At 41.3% G+C, this 24,403-nt stretch overlaps 1 protein-coding gene across 1 annotated transcript in view; it reads right to left on the bottom strand.

The window, feature by feature from the left end:
* RGSL1 (regulator of G protein signaling like 1) overlaps positions 1-24,403 on the bottom strand; it is a 50,015-nt gene that overhangs the window by 20,643 nt on the left and 4,969 nt on the right. The window contains exons 3-10 of the mRNA XM_065936988.1: positions 21,429-21,503; positions 19,871-20,000; positions 16,739-16,900; positions 14,710-15,677; positions 11,915-11,977; positions 11,253-11,475; positions 7,472-7,579; positions 1,560-1,665 (exon numbers count right to left, since the gene is read on the bottom strand). Of these exons, the coding sequence (XP_065793060.1) occupies positions 1,560-1,665; positions 7,472-7,579; positions 11,253-11,475; positions 11,915-11,977; positions 14,710-15,677; positions 16,739-16,900; positions 19,871-20,000; positions 21,429-21,503 (1,835 nt within the window). The remainder of the gene's footprint in view (positions 1-1,559; positions 1,666-7,471; positions 7,580-11,252; positions 11,476-11,914; positions 11,978-14,709; positions 15,678-16,738; positions 16,901-19,870; positions 20,001-21,428; positions 21,504-24,403) is intronic.

Below are 24,403 nucleotides of genomic sequence, written 5' to 3'. Positions count from 1 at the left end.
TATTGATTTCCACTCATGTTTATTATTTACTTCCTTCTACTTCCCCTGAGTTTAGTCTGAATATATCATCCCACCACCTTTAATCTCCAATGTTTTTTTATTGAAGTATGGCTGATTTATAATATTATATTAGTTTCAGATATATAACATAGTATTTAAAGACTTGAAAATACTAAATTTTCAAATAGATTTGAAAATCTGTTAAAACACAGAATACACAGGGTGAAGGGACATAGAACATAATAGTAGAAAGCTAGATTGGGGGAATTCCTGGGTGGTCTAGTGGTTAGGATTCCACACTTTCACTGCCAAGGGTGCAGGTTCAATCCCTAGTCAGAGAATTAAGTTCACACAAGCTGCATGGAGTGATCAAAAAAAAAAAAAAAAAAAAAAGAAAGAGAAAAAAAAAAAAAAAAAAAAAAAGAAAAGAAAGAGAGAGAGAGAAGGAAAAGAAAAGACTTCTTTTATATTCAACTAAACTGGGAACTACATATTTCTGTAGACATAGTGGAGAGTGAATAGTATAAACTGGAACAGCAAAAGGAATAAATGATTGAATTTCAGGGAATAATTCCAGTTCCTTAAAAAGGATGAATGATTGAACTTCAGGGAATAATTTTAGTTCCTTGAAGAGGAAGAAGCTCCATCTAGAGAATTTAGAAGAGACAGAGGACTTATAACTCTCAATGAACATTATCAGTAACTGAAAACATACTTCTGGAAGCTTTCTCTATACAAAATGTTCTTCCAGTGACACTGACTAACAAATTTGTATGTGTTAATATATCTCTATCATCTATAAGAGAACTTTTCATACAGCCAGTCATTAGTAGATAATAATAAATTAAAAAATAAGTGCTTCAATGAATGGCATGGATAAGAAAATTATCGTCAAGTTGAGAAGGTAGAAAACATACTTAAAAAATTAAAAAGTAGTAGAAAATAGAAAATGGTAAGTTGTTGTATTTTAAAGGTTTATTACTTCAGAGGAGGTGGAAGTCACAGCAGACATACAACTGGAGGACTTTATTTTATAGAGATGGAACTTGGGCTAAGGTGAGTGGAAAGAAAGAGTGGGCATTTCTGAAAGAAAAGATCACAGACTCTTTTTCTAGCATTGGGAACTTATCAGAGGCTGACTCTAAGATTGATCATAAAGGGGAGAGACAAGAAGTAAGGAGCTAGTTAGGAGACTACTACAGCTGTATGCAATCCACAAAAACACAAACTGGCAAGGACATGCATACAAAAATGTTTCTTGGCATATTATTCATAGCAATGAAAAAGTAAAGATAATATACATGTTCATTAAAAATATATAATTAAATAAACCATGCAATATCCATAGTATGGAAGAAGGTAAATCTATTTATATTGACATGAAAGGATATCCATGATAGTTTGTTAAGTTTTAAAAAGTTATTGTATAATATATATTGCCTGGTGTGAATTTTAGAAAATAAATACTGATTTAAAATAAAGTATCCCTGTGCATGTGCAGTATGATTAAGGAGAGCTTGTGTCTGGACATATTGTTGTGACCAGATCCTATGTCTTACCTGGGTCTCATTGAAGGCTTCCTCACATTAGCCCTTTTAAAGAATGACATTCTCCTTTTCGAGGGTAAAATCATCTTTGGTTCTCGGACAATTTCTACAGTAAAATCTAAAAATAAAATTACAAAAGTGTGAAACATCATATTATAAAGAACACTGAAGACAGTGAGAAAGAACAGAGTGTGAAGGATATTATCATACATTGAATGCGTGTAGAAAAACCAAAGTCCCCAATGACCAATGGCCTGAGATAGCAGCTGTTATGGGCACTTGCTCCCTAAAACTCCCCTTCATGGATCACAGTCTTGTCGTGGCAAAGGGATTTATATAACTCAATGAAGCTATGAGCCATGCTGTGCATGGCCACCCAAGATGGATGGGTATTAGTGAAGAGTTCTGACAAAACCTGGTCCCCTAGAAAAGGAAATGGTAACCCATTCCAGTATTCTTGACTGAACTAACCCATGAACAGTATAAAAAGGCAAAAAGATATGACACCGGAATATGAGCCCCCAGGTTGGAAGGTGTCCAGTACGCTACTGAAGAAGAGCAGAGGATAATTACTAATAGTTCCAGTAACAGTGAAGCAGCTGGGCCAATGTGGAAACAATGCTCAGTTGTGGACATGTCTGGTGGTAAGAGGCTGATGCTATAAAGAACAATATTGCGTAGGGACCTGGAATATTAGGTTCATGAATCAAGGTAAATAGGACATGGTCAAGCAGGAGATGGCAAGAGTGAACATCGACATCTTAGGTATCAGTGAACTAAAATGGATGGGAATGGGCAAATTTAATTCAGAAGATCATTATATCTACTACTGTGGGCAAGAATCCCTTAGAAGAAACAGAGTAGCCCTTATAGTCAACAAAAGAGTCTGAAATACAGTACTTGGGTGCAATCTCAAAAACAACAGAATGATCTTAGTTCATTTCCAAGGCAAACCATTCAACATCACAGTCATCCAAGTCTATGCTCTTACCACTGAAGCAAAAGCAGCTGAAGTTGACCAGTTCTATGAAGACCTACAAGATATCCCGGAACTAACACCAAAAAAGATGTAGCTTTCATCATAAGGGATTGGAATGCAAAAGTAGGAAATCAAGAAATACTCAGAATAACAGGTAAGTTTGCCCCTGAAGTACAAAATGAAGCAGGGAAAAGGCTAAGAGAATTTTGTCAAGAAAATAAGCTGGTCACAGCAAACATCCTTTTCCAACAATGCAAGAGATGACTTTACACATGGACATCACCTGATGGTCAATACAGTAATCAGATTATGTTCTTTGCAGCCAAAGATGGAGAAGCTCCATACAGTCAGCAAACACAAGATCTGGAGCTGATGGTGGCTCATGAGTTCCTTAGTGTAAAATTAAGATTTAAATTGAAGAAAGTAGGGAAAACCAGTAGGCCATTCAGGTATAACCTAAATCAAATCCTTTGTGATTATACAGTGGAGGTGACGAATAGATTCAAGGGATTAGATCTGATAGACAGAGTGCCTGAAGAACTATGGACAGAGGTTTGTAACACTGTATAGGAGGCAGTGACCAAAACCATCCCAAAGAAAAAGACATGCAAGAAGGCAAAATGATTGTCTGAGGAGGCCTTACAAATAGCTGAAAAAAAGAAGAGAGGTGAAATGCAAAGGAGGAAGGGAAAGATACAGTCAACTGAATTCAGAGTTTCAAAGAAGAGCAAGGAAATAAGAAAGATAAGCAAGATAAGAAAGCCTTCTTAAGTGAACAATGCAAAGAAATAGAGGAAAACAATAGAATGGGAAAGACTAGAGATCTCTTCAAGAAAATTGGAGATACCAAGGGAACATTTCATGCAAAGATGGGCACAATAAAGGAAAGAAATGGCAAGTACTAAACAGAAGTAGAAGATATTAAGAAGAGGTGGCAAGAATGCACAGAAGAATTGTACAAAATAGGTCTTAATGATCCGGAAAACCATGATGGTGTGGTCACTCTTAGAGCCAGACATCCTGGAGTGTGAAGTCAAGTGGGCCCTAGGAAACATACTACAAACAAAGCTAGTGGAGGTGATGAAATTCCAGCTGAGCTATTTCAAATCCTAAAAGATGATGCTGTTAAAGTGCTGCACTAAGCACTATATATTAGCTACTAATATACTGACTTTACATACAACAACACATATAGATTATAAGTAAATGGATAGAGAAAAATATACTATTCTAACACTAATCAAAAGAAAGGAAGAGGACCTCCCTGGTAGTTCAGTGGTTAAGAATCTGCTTGCCAATGCAGGGGACACAGGTTCTATCCCTGGTTGGGGAAGATTCCACATGTAACTAAGCCCATGCAACATAACCACTGAACCCACACTCTAGAGCTCATGCTTTGTGACAAGAGAAATCATGGCAATGAGAAGCCCACAGGCCACAACTAGACAGTAGTCCTCACTAGCCTCAACTAGAGAAAGCCCATGTACAGCAATGAAGACCCAGCATAGACAAAAATAAATTTTTTTTAAAAAGAAGAGTATTAATTTTATACAGAACAGTCTTCAGAGAAAGGAGTGATATCAGAGATAAACAAAAAGTATTACATAATGATAAAGGGGTCAACTCTCTAAGACAATACAACCATTTTTAACATACATGTGCCTAATGGAGTATCAAACTATGTGAACAAAACAAGAGTTCTACGTGCGACAGAACTACAAGGAGGAAAATGTAAATCCACTTTCAAAGTTGGACACTTCAACACCCCTCTGTCACAGATGGAAAGATCCAGCAGGCACAGTATCAATAAGGATCTAGTTAAAATCAACAACACCATCAATCAACTAGAGCAATCAACTAGATAGCTACAAACCACTCTATCAAACAGCAGTAGAATACAACTTGGCTGAAGCTCACATGAAACATTTACCAATGCTGAACACATTCTGGGCCATACACATACCTTAAAAAAATTTAAATGAATAGAAACCATATACTGCTGTCAGACCACAATGCAGTTAAACTAGAACTCAATGACAGAAAGATAGCTGGAAAATCTCAAAACACATGGAGATTTAAAAACATACTTCTAATAACACATGGGTCAAAGAAGAAATTTTTAAAGTATTTTAAATTAAATAAAAATGAAAACACAACTTATCAAAATTTGGGAGATGAGCAAAAGTAGCAATTAGAGGAAAATTTATAGCATTTCATGCATATGTAAAAATAGAAAGAAAGATCATCTAAATCAATCATCTAAGTTTCTACCTTAGGAAAGTGAAAAAAGAAGAGCAAATAAAATCCAAAGTAAGCAGAAGAGAAGAAATAATAGAACTTGGAGCAGAATTCAATGAAATTGTAAGGAAATCAATAGAGAAAATCAAAGAAGACAAAACATGTTTCTTTGAAAAGATCAATAATATCAATAAGTCTCTGGCTAGACTAAGAAAAACAGAGAGAGGACACAGATTACTTGTATCAGAAATGAAAGCAAGAATATCACTATAGATACCATAGACATAAAAAGGGTAAGAAAAGAATACTAAGAACAACTCCATGTCCCAATTTGAAAACATAGATGAAATGGATCAATTCCTTGAAAGGCACAATTTACCAAAGTCATACAAAAAGAAATAGATGATCAGAATATATATATATATATATATATATATATATATATATATATATATATATTTGAAATATGAAGATCTTTGTATTGTATCTCAAAGCCCATCAATAAACAACCACTAAAGAGGTACTAAGGGATCAAGAAGACGGAGGGACTTAGCCAGTTGATATCAGCAAGTCTGATATCACAGTCCATCTGAAATCACTGTCTGTCACAGTTCATCCTAGCATTGGCACAATGAGCTCATGAACAGAGTAGGTAGGTGGAAGGGATGGAGGCTGTGTATGAACCCAGAAGCATGGGCCCCATACTCATTAAGGCTGATTTTAGCTACCAATGCTGCCAAATGTTCAACTTGCCAGCAAGAGACAAACACTAAAACTCACATATTTCAACATCTTTCATGGAAAACCAGCTACCCACTTGGTGGCAATCTGGTGACATTGGACCTTTTTATTCTGGAAGGGGCAGCTGTATTGGACTGGAACTGACATGTATTCCTAACTGTGAGGTTTTAGTTAGCATTGATATTTGGGGGCTTACAAGTGTTTGATCCCCTGAATAGGATCCCCCATAACATTGCCTCTGATCAAGAGATATAGTAAAGGGGATTGGCAAAGGGCATACAATAGTTGGATCCACTAGTTTTGTCACCTATGAGAGCTGCTGGCCTGGTAGAGTAACAAAGCTATTTTTTGAAGGTCTAGCCGTCATGCCAGCTTGGAGATGATACCTTTTGAAAAATGAGGTATCATCCTCCAGGAAAAACCGAAGACCACAATATGGTGCTGTGGCCCCCAGTGAGTCGAATATTGAGTATGAGCATCAAGGGATGACAGTAGAAGAGATCCATTTACCGTTAGTATTGGTGACTTACTTAGGAAAATTTTAATCCTTACAACTTTAGGTTCTGTGGATCGGGACCAGTGCTGTCCAATAGAAATATAACGGGAGCCACATATATTATATAAATTTAAATTTTCCAGCAGTCAAATTAAAAAAACTAAAAGGAAAAGAGTGAAATTAATTTTAATAATGTGCTTTATTTAACCTATTGGTACCAACTATATTTCAAGAGCTCAATGGCCACAATGGGGCTAGTGGCTCCTATATTGGACTGTGCCAACTTGGAGGTCCAGGATCCCAGAGTGGGAATGCTACTACTAGAGACCCAGTAGGAGCTCAATCACTTCAAGTTCCTTACGCCAGAAGGCTAGCAGGGAGGCAAAGGAGTCACTGGACTGGCAGGGCCATTGACTATAACCATCAGAGTCATCAGTTATGTAGCAGGGGCTGTGCAGAATTCACTTGGCACTCTTGGTATTCCCTTGTCCAAGTGTGATGATAAATCAACAGGGGAGCAGCCACAGCCTGAGAAGTCATGATGATCAAGGGCTCATGTCCCTCAGCGGGGGAAGTCTAGGTTATCTTGCCAAGTAAGTCCCCCGAGAGCAGCAGAACCACAAGCAGGACCACAGAAGGAATCTGTCATGAGCAGAAAAGCAAGGAGAAAAGGAGTATTTGTTGTGATCTCCAGACAAGCCGTAATAGCGCGTGTCAGCATTTCCTATGTAAGTTCCCTAGGAAAAGAAGCCACCAGATTCCTGGAAGAACTGTTCCAAGATGGGGTAAAATTTCCTTACAAAGTAAGTGGACAATGCTGAGTGCTCTGGTGCATGCCTTAGCTCATTTCTTTAGGAGCAAAGCACTCACTGTCCCAGCTGCCTGGAGTTATTGACTGCTGCCACAGGTGAGGTCCCCTCTGGAAGTGTCTTTGGCCAAAGGGCACTGCCTGACCCAAGGTATGTCCTCCCAAAGTCAGTCACATCCCATTTGAGTCAGTGAGGAGTTTCTTGCCTCAGTGAGTGACAACTCTGAAGGGCTATCTTAGCTTTAGAGCTTCCTATAGGATCTGTTGATGTTTATCACAACTACCTCACAGTTCAGCATCTACCTCTGCCCAGTTCTGCTTTCCTCATCCCCAGATGGGTGTTATTACTAAGAACATACTCCCCAACAAATCTCCTTCCACAAAACTATGACTCCAGAAATCTTGGCAGGAGACAAGTCTGCATTGTTGAAAACCTCAGAGTGATAACTAGGTAAGAAGGTAGGAATTAACAATTTCATCGTCATCTTCATTCATTTACAATTGCATCTGACTTTCATGATGCCCTTCTTTGGCTTTGTAGGAGGAAAGACAGACATGGTCATTCTCTGCTGACCATCCTTCTTTTGGTTTATGCCTCTTGAGGTTTTGAGATTCTCTCTTACCTGGTTGTCTCATATCTATCCTTGAGTTTAAACACTTACCTATATGAGGTACTTTTTCACAGTATATTTTGTAGTCATCACTGATCTTCTCTATGGCCACCTTTGGATACTTATAACAGAGTTCCTCAAAGGCCATTTTCTCTATGTCTGTCAAATAGTGAAAAATAAAAATGGAGTCTTATTGTCTACTCTGGTTTCAAAGATTCACTCATTATTTTTTTTTGCAAGTATAGTCTTTAAAATGCTATTTAAGTAGGACAATAGTGTTTTACTGGAATGTTTATATAGGAAATACAAGTTTCCTAGGCCAAATTAGAAGCAAGAAAATACTGCTTCTCCTGCCCTCTAGAATGGAGGCTTTTGCCCTTCTTGGGGAGACCTGACCCATGGAAATTTTCTGCTTAAGGGTAACTGATATGACTTTGAAAGAGGCACTAAGTGTTAAAATATATACTAGAAGTAATTCATCCAAATGAATATGGACCCCTTCAAACCCCATCTGGTATAGGGAGGAGCTGTAAATGCATTTAAACATTCTGTTATTGCACCAAAACATTTGATGCATTTACCTTCAGAATTGACAACTCATATCTCTGAATATCATCAATAGTTGTGAACCACTGTTCTTTGAGAGTGAATTACTTTTTTCTAAAGGTAGCTATATATCATGTCTAGTCATGCATGGTGAATTGGGAGGGAATGACTTTCTGTATTCAAAATGAGATGGGACTGTAAGGCTGAGGCAGCAAGAGAAGTTTTAATGAGGTATTAGGCAATCCTAAAGGAAATCAGCCCTGAATATTCATTGGAAGGATATTCATTGGAAGGATGAATATGAACAGATGCTGAAGTTGAAACTCCAATATTTTGGCCACCTGACGTGAAGAACTGACTCCCTTGGAAAAGACACTGATGCTGGGAAAGATTGAAGGTGGGAGGAGAAGGGGACGACAGAGGATGAGATGGTTGGATGGCATCACTGACTTGATGGACATGAGTTTGAGTAAGCTCCAGGAGATGGTGATGGACAGGGAAGTCTGGCGTGCTGCAGTCCATGGGGTCACAAAGAGTTGGACACAACTGAGCATCTTAACTGATACTAACAGGCAATGGCAGAAGAGCAGCACTGTGCCTACCAAGGTCAAAACACTCATTTGTGCTATGAGCTCTGAGATTTGGGGTAAATTTCATCATCCACAGTTTTCCTGAAACTCTCCAGGGCAGTCCAGGACTTTTTCAGGTTATACTGGTGGAATCTAGAAGGAATATGGGGTGTGGCCCTCTGAATGTCAGTTGTCTTATGTCAACATAGTCATTGTCATCATTACCATCTCTCAATCAGAAGACTCTGTAGTGGTAAAAGCAGTGGATTATTGCTCCTATCGATTCAGTTTTCTAGTCTTTCATCAATCCCTCCCTTGCTGAGAAACCTTGGACAAGACTCTTACCTCAGCTTAGTTTCTCTGCAAGATATATGAGAGTATTCTAGCTCTGATGCTCAGAGACTTTATGGTATAGTCTGAGTGGAGGCATCAGCCTACTTGGGGAGCCAGGGCCCGGACTTGGACAAATGCATGGGAGGCCCTTCATTGGGGTAGATTTGCATTTCAAGAAAGCAATGGCGGAGGGTATGCTGAAGGGAGAGAGGGGGCATCTCCATGGAGGTGATTACCACTCTTCCTGGCCCCTCCTGGCATTTCATGGCCATCAAGGGGAATGCCCCTTGCCCAGCATGTATAGGGTCAAATTTATCCGCCATCCTTTCACTTTTCTCTTGATTCCTGGGAAAGGATTTGGAATGTTTGGGATTTAGAGAAGGGGAAATCCTAAGGTAAACCAGATGTGTCCTGTTCATGCTAGCTTTTAATAACTCATGCCCGAGTATGCTCCAAAGGGCAAGCACCCAAAGCAACCTGCTTTGTACACAGAGTGCACATCAAAGTTTTAAAAGAGGTAAGGGTTACATTTTTTAGTGGAATCTAACAAGTACTACTTGTTGAGGACCTACTTGCTATGCAAATGCATTACCGCCTATCCTTTCAACAATGCCATCATCCCCATTCTATAGATGAGAAAATGAGACTCAGGGAGATACAGTGGCTGGCCAAGTAAGCTCACAGAGCAAAGGAGTGGTGGAAATGAATTTTCAAAGCTCTTGATTACTAATTCCATGGCTGCAGTCACCATCTGCAGTGATTTTGGAGCCCAAAGTCAGCCACTGTTTCCACTGTTTCCCCATCTATTTGCCATGAAGTGGGCTCCAAAATCACTGCAGATGGTGATCGTAGCCATGAAATTAAAAGATGCTTACTCCTTGGAAGGAAAGTTATGACCAACATAGACAGCATATTAAAAAGCAGAGACATTACTTTGCCAACAAAGGTCCGTCTAGTCAAGGCGATGGTTTTTCTAGTAGTCATATATGGATGTGAGAGTTGGACTATAAAGAAAGCTGAGCGCCGAAGAATTGATGCTTTTGAACTGTGGTGTTGGAGAAGACTCTGAGAGTCCCTTGGACTGCAAGAAGATCCAACCAGTCCATCCTAAAGGAGATCAGTCCTGGATGTTCATTGGAAGGACTGATGTTGAAGCTGAAACTCCAATACTTTGACCACCTGATGTGAAGAGCTGACTCATTTGAAAAGACCCTGATGCTGGGAAAGATTGAGGGCAGGAGGAGAAGGGGACGACAGAGGATGAGATGGTTGAATGGCATCACCAACTCAATGGGCATGGGTTTGGGTAGATTCTGGCAGTTGGTGATTGACAGGGAGGCCTGGCGTGCTGCAGTTCATGGGTCGCAGAGTCAGACATGACAGAGCGACTGAACTGATTACTAATTTGTATGTCATGATTCAATAGAATGTCAAAAAACAGTTATTACCAGCTTTTACAAAATGAAATGGAATAATATAGAGAGTATGAGAGCATATAATCTTATGTAATAAGGACAAGCACTGCTTTGTGAAAAAATTTTAATATATATTTATACACACACACATACTTATACAGGTATATATTTCCCAAAGTGAAGTCAAAAGTACTTATCGTGCTTTGAAGTTTGAGAAACACTGCAGTACTCTGACTGCCTCAGCACTGATAATTAAAGCAGTTTGTTCAATTTGAACAATACTGGCTACTCTTACCACTGCCAAATGTTGTGTTAATAGCTTTCATGGATGGTCTTGGGTTATCTTCACAACAAGCCTATTATTCCCATTTTACAGTTGAGAGAAACGGGGCTTGAAGATAGGTTAAATACATTGTTCAGGTTCACACAGTCACTAGCAGAGCTAGGATATAACCCAGATCTGTGAGACAGCAGAGCCTTGTGTTCCCACCACGGCTCTCCACTGCCTGAGTGGCTGGTGTGTTATATTGAGGGAAGCAAGTGGCTGTTAAAAATATATCCACAGAAATGTCTTAGACCTAATTCTGGGGAGGTATGGCACATGTTTTTCAGATGCATGAAATGGAGTAATCAGTATAACTGTGGTGATGTCTTGGTGTGCATGAGCCTGGTCAAACTTGAGTTCTCTGGTTCCCTTTCAGAGCCAGTGGGGGCCTCTGCAGTCAGTCAGTGTGGATTCAGATCTTGACTCTGCCACTTACTGTGTGACCTTGGAAATGTAACTTGTCCTTTCTGTGCCTCAGTTACCCTGTACTTATCTCACATGTTATTTGGAAGATCAAATGAGGTCCTCTTTATCACCTTTGCATTGCATAGTGCTGACACATAGTAAATACTTGATGTTAAAATACTAATATTTCACAGCTGCTTGTATGTAGGATAAAAAAAAATTATGGTGACTGACCTTACCTGCCAGAAACACTGGAGGCTTCCTTTCTACCTGGAGAGACCCACCTTGCTTCAGGTTCTCAGTAGCTACCTTTTGCCATTGCATAGATTCCATTTCTTCCATGTTAGCCAAACCCTGGCTTAACTCCAGTGATTCCTCAAATCTCTTGTAAAGAAGAATGATCTCTTCTTTGCTTACAGATTCTTTTTTATGCCACCTGGTGCCGATGAGCCTGTTCTGAGTCTAAGAGAAGGAGATGGTGGCAGACAGCATTTGCTATAGGAACTAGGCCAGAAGTAAGATTTTTACAGCTTGGTCCTTCTTTGCCTCCCTGTCACATGGACTCTAATTACTTTCAGTTTGTTAAGAACTATTGTTCTTTTACAGATACACACACACACACACACACACACACACACCATACATACCACACATCTTCAAATCAAACTTTCTCTATAAGAGAGAAATTCTATATGAATGTGACTTCTTCAAAGCCAGCTTATGCCCTTGAATCTTTTTCTTTCAGAGGTTTCTCTTTAGAACATCAGAGACCATCAACCCCAGTTGATAGAAAAATACTCAACATTTCATTGACTTTGGCAAAGGGCACTTCTGAAAGAGCAGTAACTCCCTTTTCTTCCCTCAACCTCATGATTCCTCCCCAACTCAAAGTCCCTCCTACTGTAAAAACGAGAAACCAGTAGTCCTCTTCATCCAGGAACTCAGTATACCAGGGGCTGAGGATCTGAAATCCAAATACAACATAAGCATTATAAGGAGATGCTTGCTGCCTCTGTCCTGCTAGTACTCACATGGGAGAAGAGAAGGCTGCAGATTCTGGATTCTCTAACTTGGAGATATGGAATAGCAAACATCAGCCGTGACCAACCAGGAAGTATTCCTTTGCCTCTCTGAATATGACAGCTTCCATCACAGCCTCTCTCTGAATTTCAGAGAACAGTGATTGGTATTTATTTAAGAAGAGGCTTCCCTATTCCCTAGTAGCTCAGATGGTAAAAAGTTTGCCTATAGTGCAGGAGACCAGGGTTCAATTCCTGGGTCAGAAAGATCCCCTGGAGAAGGGAATGGCAATCCACTCCAGTGTTCTTGCCTGGCGAATTCCATGGACAGAGGAGCCTGGCAGGCTACAGTCCATGGGGTTGCAAACAGTCGGACACAACTGAGTGACTAACATGTTCACTTTCGCTTTAAGAGAAACAACAAATCCTTTACTGAAGGGCAATTATTTGACATCTACATACTTATTTGTTCCTTTGTAAAGTACTATCTCATTTAATTCTTAAAAGGGTCCTGGAAACCAACCACCTAGCCAAATGGTGATAAAACCAGGATTTAAAAGCTTTTTCCTATATTCCACATGGATTCTGTTTTCACTTAAGTGAATCAGAAGTTAGGAAACAGACATATATTAGCTGGCATGCTATCAGTATTCAACAAAAGGTAACTGGATAACTGGAGAATGGTTGAACAGATGGGTGAAAATGAGAGTTCTTATAGAAACAAGTGTCTCAAACCAGAAAATATTGTCCTGAGCAAAGCCCAAAGTAAGGGTCATCTCCAGTTGGGATTAATTGATTCAACAAATGTCTGCTGAATGCACTATTGAGCACAACACTATACTGCCAGTAGCTTTCTAGATGCTGGGAGACTAGTGACAAAACATAAAAACCTCTGCCCTCATAAGGAGAAGGAAAAGAAGCAAAATAAGTTAAAAAAAAATCTATCTATATAACACACATACATAAAACATATATACATATTATGTATTTATTTAAAATATAATACAAGTATATGTGTATATAACAGATTTACACTTTACACACAGATGCATACATGTACATTATAAGGATTATACATGCATTATACATGCATACACACAAAGTGTGTGTATGTCTGTGTGGAAGGATACATACATGGATCCAGATCATGGTAAGTGCTAAGGAAAAAAGTAAAATGGGGAGTAAAAGTTTTATGTAAAGTGGGCAAGTAAGGCCTCACTGAGATGACTTGAGCAAAAACCTGAGGGAGGCAGGACTCAGTCGTACGGGGATCCACACATTACACACAGTAGGAGCAGCACGGCTGAGCTGGCCATGTGTCTGGCATGACCAAAGTGATGAGCATGGGGGCAGAGGAAGATGAAGCCAGAGAGGAGAGGCAGAGGACAGACAGTGTAGGCCTTGTTGGTTTTAGCAAGGACTTGGCTTTTACTGGAGACAGCCATCTCTCTTCAATGTCCTCACTTTTATTTTCAGTTAAATCACACAACTTATGTTGTGGCCAGTGCAGAAGTAGATCTGCTGAGGGTCAAGAGTAGATCCAGAGGCATCAGCTAGAAAGCCATTGCAGTGATCCAGGTGAATCTGGACAGAGCTTGGATAAGAGTGGTTATAACAGGTGAAGGGAGGAACATCAGATTCTGCATATTTTTAGGATTGGACCAACTGAATTCACCCATAGACTAGACATGAGTGTGAGACAAAGAGGTAAGTCATAAATGATATCAAAATTTTTAATCTTAGAAACTGTGATAGCCCAGCATTGTATAATAATATAAATACCTTTAATATCTTTGCAGCAGACCAAAGGCCAAGGGAGGGAGCTTTGCTGTGTGGATTTGCTGATGCAGGAAACACAGCCTATCTAAGCCTCCATCTAGTTCCAAATGCCTCCACAAAGGGTGAGGCAGGTAGGGAGGAGGGCTCTGGAACTTCTACTCGGGAACTGTGCAGACAACTTTGACTTTGTACCCCCTGGACAGATCTCATCCAACATTGCCCAGATGTGCAATCCTGGATAATTAAGGTGCAGTGGAAATTGTGCTGGACTTACAGCCAAGAACTCCTGGGTTCTAACCCTGGTTCCTCTACTAGTCCAGCACAACTTCCAATGCACCTTACTGGCCCTGTGGTTTCCCTACCCTTCTTTGTAAGTAGTCACTTTTTATTGAGCCCTCTCTTCAATTTGGCTCAGTCACTTGTTTTCTGCCAAGATTTTGACAATAGTCAACCTTTTACTTCCTGTGGGTGTCTAGGATAGCCCCATGCTTTTATCTAATGTTTTGGGATAAGAATAAATCCTCCCACTTGGCCATTTCCATGATGGCTAGGCTAGGAAAGGGAGACCCTGTATTTTGATTCATGACATTTAGCTCAGAGTTCTTAAAACATCCCTCAGTAGAAAAGTCTGAGGTTGGGAGACTCCATATCAGGGGGAACTGAGGGAGAAATAAAAGGTGGGTAGTGACTACTCTTCCACCTTTATCCTACTTTGGGATTCTGGCTACTTCTTGGGAATTTATATAACTTACTCATAAGAGATCAACCAACTCATCAATAGATATTGTGTGTGTAGTTATATCATTAAGTTAGTCAGTATAGATGGCCAGGTAGGATTTTTGGTCAGTCTTGACCTAATCTTCCAGATACCAACCCATTTCTGTGATGCATGGCCTACCTTGCAGATCTCCTTCTGGGTTCTGGGAATCCAGGGGTTCACATCCCCACAAGGCAGCATCTCCTTCAGGCCTTCAATGGTTTGGGATTTGAGCGGCAGGCGTGGACCAATCTGCTCATTCAGGTAGAGCTCACAGATCCTGTTGCCCAGCATGTGCCGAAAGATGGCTTTCCCAGTCTTCCTGTTACTCATCAGGACACTGAGGAAATGGTGCAGGTCCTGCCAGAGGTCCAAGAGTTGGATCTCCACTTTCAAATTTAGCTTCTTTAGGTGGTCCCGGAAGGGACTCCCTGCACAGGCGTCCGCACACAGGGCCCAGTGGATGTACCCCAAGGAGAGGTTCTGCTTCACGGCCTTCTTGATGGTCACATGGGAGGAGTAATTGATGATGGGGGTGACAGTCCTCAGGTGGGTTGAGAACGCTGTCTCAAAGATGCCCTCCATGTGGAGGTGGCTCTTGGCCTTCTTCTTCACATTGGACTTCCTGGCATAGAGAACATCCTTTTCCAGGGAACTAATGATTCTGTCCTTTGAAGAGGCCTCTTTTAGGAAAGGCTTTTGTATAACCACCTTGTCTTGAGAACCCAGTTCCTGGGGGGACAGTATATTGGTATCTGGATTGGTATCCATTTCCAGAGACCAAGAGCCACAGTCTATCAAGTGCCACATCTTCCTCTTGATCTTCCTGCTTGAGTACTGCTTCTGGGGTCGGTGGGCCTTCTTGATGTTCATATTCAGAGGGAGCCCTCCTTCATGGGTATAGCAGATACTGTACAGGCGAGTCTCGTATTCCTGCATCAGAGCCTGGCATGATTCCTCCTTGGCCATGACTGTCTTGGCGTGGGTGTAAAAGTTGGGGAGCCAATAGCTCTGGAGTTTGAACAGGGCCACTTTTTGCATGTGGCTCAGGATCTCCCTCCTGGTGGTTGACTGGTTGGGATGCCAGATGGACAGGTTCAGGAGGGCCTCTGGAAAGAATAAAGAGAGATAGAGGATGAAAATGATGTGGGGATAGTTAGGTTTATTAATTTTTCCAAACGTTTTTGTGTATAGCATTTCATTCATTCCTCATGCAACCCTAGACAAGTCAGAGATAAAGTGAACATGATTTTAGGGTTTGTTCAGCACACAATGACCCCTTATTACTCTGATCACCTTGCTTCTTCCCCAGAGAAATAACCATTTTGTGAAATTCCTCAAGGTACTTTTTAGACTACTGAACATTATTTAAAGAAAAGCAAGTGGTACCAGCAAATATGTTTAAGAACAGGAAATATGTACCTCTGAACGGAATTTCTCAAAGTTAGATATGACCAAAGGAAGGAGCTTGGACTGGATAATTTGTTAAAGTCCTGACTAGCCCTGATTTTAATATCATCAATTCCCAATTATCTATATAAATAGAAAGGAGTGTGACTAATTTCAAACAGTGCAGCTTCTGGAGCACATCAGTTGTATTTGGGTTAGGAATGCCTCCTCATTTAATAAATACATACATTTGAATGAATTTGATGTTCTAGAGAAGGAGTGGGCAAACTTTTTTTCTATAAAGAGTTAAATAGTAAATATTTTAGGCTTTGTGAACCATTTATAGTCTCTGTTGTACAGTCTTAAACTTTAAAAAATACAAAAACAGTCTTAGCTCATAGGCCACATGTACTGCATTTGGCCTGTGGAATGTAGTTAGTTCTAGAGAATCCTAATTGAAAACAAAACAAAACAACAGAAAAACACAAAACAAGCCATGCAGGCTTAGAAAGTGCAGGAACTGTTCAATTACCTTGTCCCAATTCCCCTTCACTCTTTGCAGCTAAACTTCACTAACAAACATCATCTCAGGAAGAGGCACATACCAGCTTAAGAACAACTGTCTCTCTCAACCATTCCCTGTTAAGGGTTGGGGTTCCCACTGGCATCCCTAATGGAGAGAGGAGTAGTCTGCAAGGCAAGAGACTGAGGAGTATCAGACATTGGATTGATTTTTTCTTCTCCCAGGGATTTCACCTCAGATACGCTTTATGATTCTTACTGATGTTCATGTTGCAGAGAGTCAGCACCCGTGAGCTCTCCTGCAGATGGGTGGCTTTCAGCACAAAGAGGAGGGAAAGGTAGTGGTCTCTCACTTCCAGGTCCATCTCATCTATGCTCAGGATCTTCTCAACAAGAATCCAGAAATCCAGCAGTTCTTCACCTATGGATCAGACAGGACAACCTATGGATCAGACAGCAGACTGAGCTGCACCCCAAGCTTGCCCCTTCAGCGGCTGCATCTGAGTGTGGCAGCTGACACCCCCAACCCCATCTCCACCCCCAGCCTGCTCTACTGCCTCCAACATCACCCTGAGCCACTCCTTTTGCTTAAGGTATCATTTCTAGAAACGTTCTAATGTAGGAGCTAATGGGAGACATAGAGAAAAGGGACATAATGGGTAAGACTCTTTCATGATGTTTTTTTTTGGGGGGGTGGTTTGTTAGAGAAACTGTCAGTTTAGGAAAAACCACATAAGAATAGATCATTAGACATTCAAGTTTTGTTCAAAAAATAAAGATCAGGGTAAAACGAACAATTCCTAGATCATGAACCCAGAGCAGCCTGCAGAAGGACCCTGGAGCCCAAAGGTGCCAAAGACTACATTCCCTGTGTTATAGCTTTGCCAGGGCTGAAGTCTGAAGGACAAAATATAAGACAATCTGTCTAGTTCTTCCCTGCCTGACCCCTGGAAATCCAGAGTTTCACCTTTATACTAAGATTTGTTCCTGTGTCAAAGTTAATGATGCTGAACTGGAAGGTCAGCTAGTATTCACTGCCAGCCTCCTAGAACTCATCACCTACTGGACCCAGCAGAACAGAAAGCACTTTTGCTACAGGGATTTGTGTACATACTTGTTGCCTGTCGGTCTCCCCACTGTCATGTCAGCTTCAGGGAGCAGGGACTTAGGGCTCTTGTTCACATTTGTATCCCCGCCTGCAAGCACTGTGGCTGCCATACAGTGGTGCTCAATAAACACTGTTAAATGAATGAATGAATGAAAGGGACTCTGAGTGCTTTTGCCATAACCTACACAATAGACCCCAGTTTCCAAAGACTTCTACCCAAGCTGTATTATAAAACACCTTTTGTATCCACCATAGATACACAGAACTGTTAGTAGCAACAGTAGAACTGCTCCAGGGTATCCCGGAAGCTGTTAAGAACTTGCAAAGGCCCCAGGAACAACTCCAAGAACCCACCTGCACTGCTTTTGAGGTAGGTATAGAAGCGCCACATCCCTCTGACCCCGCCAATGCATTTCTGGAGTAGCCATTGGTCTGCCTTTTGCCATCTCATCATCTTGGCTGCCAGGAAAAGTCCATGATAAGAGACTGAGAATAAGTTCTTCCCCCAGCCCCTCTCTCAGTATGGCACATGGCCAGACTCCCATTCACTCAGCGGGAGTGAGGAGAAATGATGGCCAGTGAGATGAGCAGGGCTCTGACTACGTGGCGCTTTCGAAGCCAGACCCAGGCCCTCTAGTGACACGTGTCACGTGACATGGGGCAGGGGAGTGGTGTACCTACAAGCATACATACAATCCACAGATCAAAATCACCCTCCAAACGAGGCCCCTGGCCTTCCATCGTCCCTACCTGATAGCAAGTTTTCCAATACGTATGTTGAAGGAGGGAGATGAGTATAATGGGCGATTTGTTAAATTTTACTCAATGGGATTTCCCCAACTGTCACTTTCCCTAGTTTCCTTTGGCTAGTTGAGCTGAGTCAAGTTATCAATTCAACCCTAGGTGAAAATTTTATTCATTCATTCTTTCAACGAGCATTTATTATAGGCCTATTAAATGCTGGGTACCATTCTAGGTGTTTGGGATACATCTGCAAACAGAACAAAAATCCCCACCCTCAATGAGGTTATATTCTAGCAAAGGAGACAGACAATAAATGATAAGCATAATAAATACATTTTCTAGTAAGGCTGAAGGTTATAAGCACTATAGGAAGAAATGAAGAAGGAAAGGAGGGTATAGGTAAAGCTGGGCAGGGGCTGGATGGGTGGGCAGTGGGCTTCCAGGGTAGCTTTCATTGAGGAGGTAAGAAGGGCACAGAAATTTAAGGTGAAGGGCGGGGGCACCAATGTGAACATATTAGAGGAGCAGCACCCCAGGCAGAGTGAATAGCAGGTGCAAAGCCTTGAAATGCAAATGTGCCCAGCATGTGTGAGGAACTGCAGAGGCCAAGGTGGTTGGAATGGAATGAACGATGGAGAAATAGGAAAAGATGAGATCAGAAAGGAAATGGGGCCAGGTCTCTAGGACCTAGAAAGGCATTTCAGGGGCTCTGGATTTCAGATTGAAATGGGAACCATTGGTGGTGGTGGTGGTGGTGGGAAGGGACAGCGAGCAGAGGAGTGACATGATTTAAAGGAAGTTTTAAAAGGCTCACCCTGGCTGCTGGGAGAAGAGAACAAGAGCACAGGCAAGGAGACTGATTCAGAGATGATGTCAATAGCCAGGTGAGACAGGCAGAAGAGGAACTTATGGCTGCCAGTGCAGAAGGATGGAGGGAAGGGATAGTTAGGGAATTTGGGATGGACATGCACACACTGCTATATTTAAAATGGATTACCAACAAGGACCTAATATACAGTACATGGAACTCTGTTTAATGTTATGTGACAACCTAGATGGGAGGAGAGCTTGGAGGGGAATGAATACATGTATATGTATGACTGAGGCCCTCTGCTGTCCACCGGAAACTATCACAACATTATTAATCGACTATATCCCAATATAAAATAAAAAGTAAAAAAAAACCCAAAAAACAGTCAGGTGAGAAATGTTGGTGGCATAGGCCAGGTGATAGCAATGAAGGTGGTGAGCTACCTTTGATTCTGAGCGTATTATAGGCATTTTGGCCATCATTACTTCTCTCATTTCTAGCTGCAGTGAGACAAATAGCCCAGTCCAACTAACTCCAGTTTCTTGTTCTTGGTACCAATTTTTCAGCCTAGGATATCACCTATTGCCACAATACAGGCTAAGCCACCCACACAACTAAGGCTGTAAAGGCAGCCAGTATTTGTACCTATACTGTAGGACTGAGAGACGTAGGATGGTTTGCAATCTGGCTTCCCATGTTTCTATACACACATGCCCCCACATGCTTACCTCCTTCTGGGGACTTAATGAAACTGATGAACTCCTGACAGAGAATGTAATGGAAACATAAGTTGGCTTTACAGAAGAAAGGTAATCGATATTTTTCCAACCAGGTCAATAATCCTTTGTACTTTGCAATCTAGAGTCCAAACAAAATAGGAACAGAAAGGAGAAATGGAATTGAATTGCTAAGAAATGCAGCTTAGCAAGGAGCAATTAGATAACCTTATGCTTGTAATATTTGGCCCAGAGGTATGTTGATTAAAAATAGTATCTAAGAGGCTCTCAAAGGAGTGAATGGATTGGTAGGAGAGAAAAGACTTTTTCCTTCATCAAAAAAATCTTATTCCTGAGTGAGGTAAAGAAAAGACCTAAGTAAAAAACAAAAAAGAGTAATGACACAATCCTAAGCTTTGCTTGATAGAGGAGAAGCAGAAGAGATTTTGGTCTGTGGTGTCAAGTCCTAACTCTACTCAATTTGCTTCTTGCTTACAAGCACACTTACAACTTTTCACAAGCTCCCAAACCATATCAACTGCACAACATGCACAAAAACACACAAAGACTGACACATACCACATAAGTAAGGGAGGAATACCCAAAGGATCCAATCCCTGGAGATGGGATAAGAAGATAAAATTTTTAAGTGTTGGGACTCTCCTTGGGAAACCAAACACATGCATAGGAATCAGAGTGCAGTGTCTTCCTCAGCAAACCAGATCCCGGAGAAAAATAGAACTTTGCTGTGAGAATGGCTTAGTGCTTAGTGTGATTGTTCTGATCCCACCTGTCACAAAAAAGGGCATGAGGGAGGCACAGCTGAGTCCAAGGTCTACAGAGTGGAAAAGGAGAACAGGAAGGGGGAAGAAAGAAAGACAGTCGACAAGGACAAGGAAAAAACATATAAAAAGAAGAAAAGACTGGGGGCAAAGATATGCCCTGTGGTCAAGTAGTCTTTAGGAACTGTCAAGCGTCATCTTGACTTGAGCTACACTCATTGGGAAGGTACCCTGGAGGAGGGAATGGCTACTCCCTCCAGTGTTCTTGTTTGGGAAATCCCAAGGACAGAGGAGCCTGGCAGGCTACAGTCCCTGGACTTGCAAAGAGTCAGACACGACTGAGTGACTAACACTTACTTTACAATGCAAATAATTGCTATGGGCCCGTGGGCTGCACTTCCTTTCCCACACCCATGCAGGCATTGCCCATCAATTCCCAGACTCTTTCTGGCTTAGGTGTGGCCTGCAGAGTTCTTCTCAACACAGTGCTCCAGGCATCGACTACCCAACCATCACAGTGGACATGAGAGGTTAACTTCTTTTGCTAACCATGGACTAAAATACAGAGGAAAGAACTCAGCAGCAACTGCCTGCCTAAGCGATAAGAATGCAAAAAGGAGAAACGTCTACCTGGCTTGATTCTGTTTGTCCTACTCACCCACTTTAAAGTTTCTTCCATAGTCATCCTGTCATGAGCTCCTGTCCCTTCCCCTCTCCCAATCCACACTTCAAATCCATCTGCCTCTTCCCCCATCCCAAACCACCCACCATTCAAGAATCATGCTCACCAAGTCATGGGGTATTTCTGGCCACAAGCTCCACTGAGAATTTTCAACAGTGTAAAATGGTGTCTGGCCAAAGACCTGAAAAAGAAAGCTAAGAAACAGCCAAAGGGGTCTTGAGCATCTTTTCGTGAAAGTGTCATGGTCCATCTGTAGTCACAGGGGAAGAGAGGTTCCACTGCTTTCCTATTTCAAGGGACATTAATTCTTAAAATTTATTCCAGTGAATCAACTTGCTTTGCACAAAACAGCAAAGAAAGATTAAATCACAAGATTCATTTATCTTTTGGCTCCATCCCGCCCCAACCTGGGAGTTATCTTGCCTGTATGCAAAGGCCAAAGCTCATGACTTTAAAAGGTGTTTACTTTGTGTATTGCATTATTCATTTCTCCAGAACCTAGAAAGTTAGAGCAAAGACTTAAAGCCTTTTCATAAAGAGAACTATCTTTGGATTTGCCTAACCTGTTGAACTGGAGAAAGCAGAGAGGACTGAGAAGGTGAGGAATAAGGGTACAAATTATTGATACTTAGGGGGGCATTAAGAATATCCAAAATCATATAGAAAATTCTAGGCTACTGTCCTCTTTTGTCACAGAGAAGGGACTGAGACTTAGGCAACCAGCTTTGAGATTAATGGGAAATGGCTTCTCTGTTTACAGGTATCTATGCTTCTAGAACTAACACCCAGAAAAGATGTCCTTTTCATTATAGGGGACTGGAATGCAAAAGTATGAAGTCAAGAAACACCTGGAGTAACAGGCAAATTTGGCCTTGGAGTATGGAATGAAGCAGGGCAAAGGCTAATAGAGTTTTGCCAAGAGAACGCACTGGTCATAGCAAACACCCTCTTCCAACAACACAAGAGAAGACTCTACACATGGACATCACCAGATGGTCAACACTGAAATCAGATTGATTATATTCTTTGCAGCCAAAGATGGAGAAGCTCTATATAGTCAGCAAAAACAAGACCGGGAGCTGACTGTGGCTCAGATCATGAACTCCTTATTGCCAAATTCAGACTTAAACTGAAGAAAGTAGGGGAAACCAATAGACCATTCAAGTATGACCCAAATCAAATCCCTTATGACTATGCAGTGGAAGTGAGAAATAGATTTAAGGGACTAGATCTGATAGACAGAGAGCCTGATGAACTATGGACAGAGGTTCGTGACATTGTACAGGAGACAGGGATCAAGACCATCCCCATGGAAAAGAAATACAAAAAGGCAAAATGATTGTCTGAGGAGGGCTTACAAATAGCTGTGAAAAGAAGAGAAGTGAAAAGCAAAGGAGAAAAGGAAAGATATTCCCATTTGAATGCAGAGTTTCAAAGAATAGCCAGGAGAGATGAGAAAGACTTCCTCAGTGATCAATGCAAAGAAATAGAGGAAAACAACAGAATGGGAAAGACTAGAAATCTCTTCAAGAAAATTAGAGATACCAAGGGAACATTTCATTTAAAGATGGGTTCAATAAAGGACAGAAATGGTATGGACCTAAGAGAAGCAGAAGATATTAAGAAGAGGTGGCATGAATACACAGAACTGTACAAAAAAGATCTTCATGACCCAGATAATCACAATGGTGTGATCACTCACCTAGAGCCAGACATCCTGGAATGTGAAGTCAAGTGGACCTTAGAAAGCATTACTACGAACCAAGTTAGTGGATGTGATGGAATTCCAGTTGAGCTATTTCAAATCCTGAAAGATGATGCTGTGAAAGTGCTGCACTCAATATGCCAGCAAATTTGGAAAACTCAACAGTGGCCACAGGACTGGAAAAGGTCCATTTTCATTCCAATCCCTAAGAAAGGAAATCCCAAGGAATGCTCAAACTACTGCACAATTGCACTCATCTCACAAACTAGTAAAGTAATGCTCAAAATTCTCCAAGCCAGGCTTCAGCAATACGTGAACCGTGCACTTCCAGATGTCCAAGCTGGTTTTAGAAAAGGCAGAGGAACCAGAGGTCAAATTGCCAACATCCACTGGGTCATCAGAAAAGCAAAAGAGTTCCAGAAAAACATCTATTTCTGCTTGATTGACTATGCTCACAATAAACTGTGGAAAATTCTGAAAGAGATGGGAATACCAGACCACCTGACCTTTCTCTTGAGAAACCTACATGCAGGTCAAGAAGCAACACTTAGAACTGGACATGGAACAACAGACTGGTTCCAAATAGGAAAAGGAGTACGTCAAGGCTGTATATTGTCACCCTGCTTATTTAACTTATATGCAGAGTACATCATGAGAAATGCTGGGCTGGATGAAGCACAAGCTTGAATCAAGATTGCTAGGAGAAATATCAATAACCTCAGATATGCAGATGATACCACCCTTATGGGAGAAAGTAAAGAGGAACTAAAAAGTCTTTTGATGAAAGTGAAAGAGGAGAGTGAAAAAGTTGGCTTAAAGCTTAACATTCAGAAAACAGATCATGGCATCTGGTCCCATCACCTCATGACAAATAGATGGGAAGACAGTGAAAACAGTGGCAGACTTTATTTTTCTGAGCTCCAAATTCACTGCAGATGGTGCTGTAGACATGAAATTAAAAGACGCTTACTCCCTGGAAGGAAAATTATGACCAACCTAGATAGCATATTAAAAAGCAGAGACATTACTTTGCCAACAAAGGTCCATCTAGTCAAGGCTATGGTTTTTCCAGTGGTCATGTATGGATGTGAGAGTTGGACTGTGAAGAAAGCTGAGCGCCGAAGGATTGATGCTTTTGAACTGTGGTGTTGAAGAAGACTCTTGAAAGTCCCTTGGACTGCAAGGAGATCCAACCAGTCCATCCTAAAGGAGATCAGTCCTGGGTGTTCTTTGGAAGGACTGATGCTGAACCTGAAACTCCAGTACTTTGGCCACCTCATGCGAAGAGTTGACTCATTGAAAAAGACCCTGACGCTGGGAGGGATTGGGGGCAGGAGGAAAAGGGGATGACAGAGGATGAGATGGTTGGATGGCAT

The sequence above is a fragment of the Muntiacus reevesi genome, chromosome 5 (assembly GCF_963930625.1).
Source record: "Muntiacus reevesi chromosome 5, mMunRee1.1, whole genome shotgun sequence".
NCBI lineage: Eukaryota > Metazoa > Chordata > Mammalia > Artiodactyla > Cervidae > Muntiacus > Muntiacus reevesi.
Note: the sequence above shows the minus strand (reverse complement) of the source record. Positions and strands in the feature narration are given on the sequence as shown.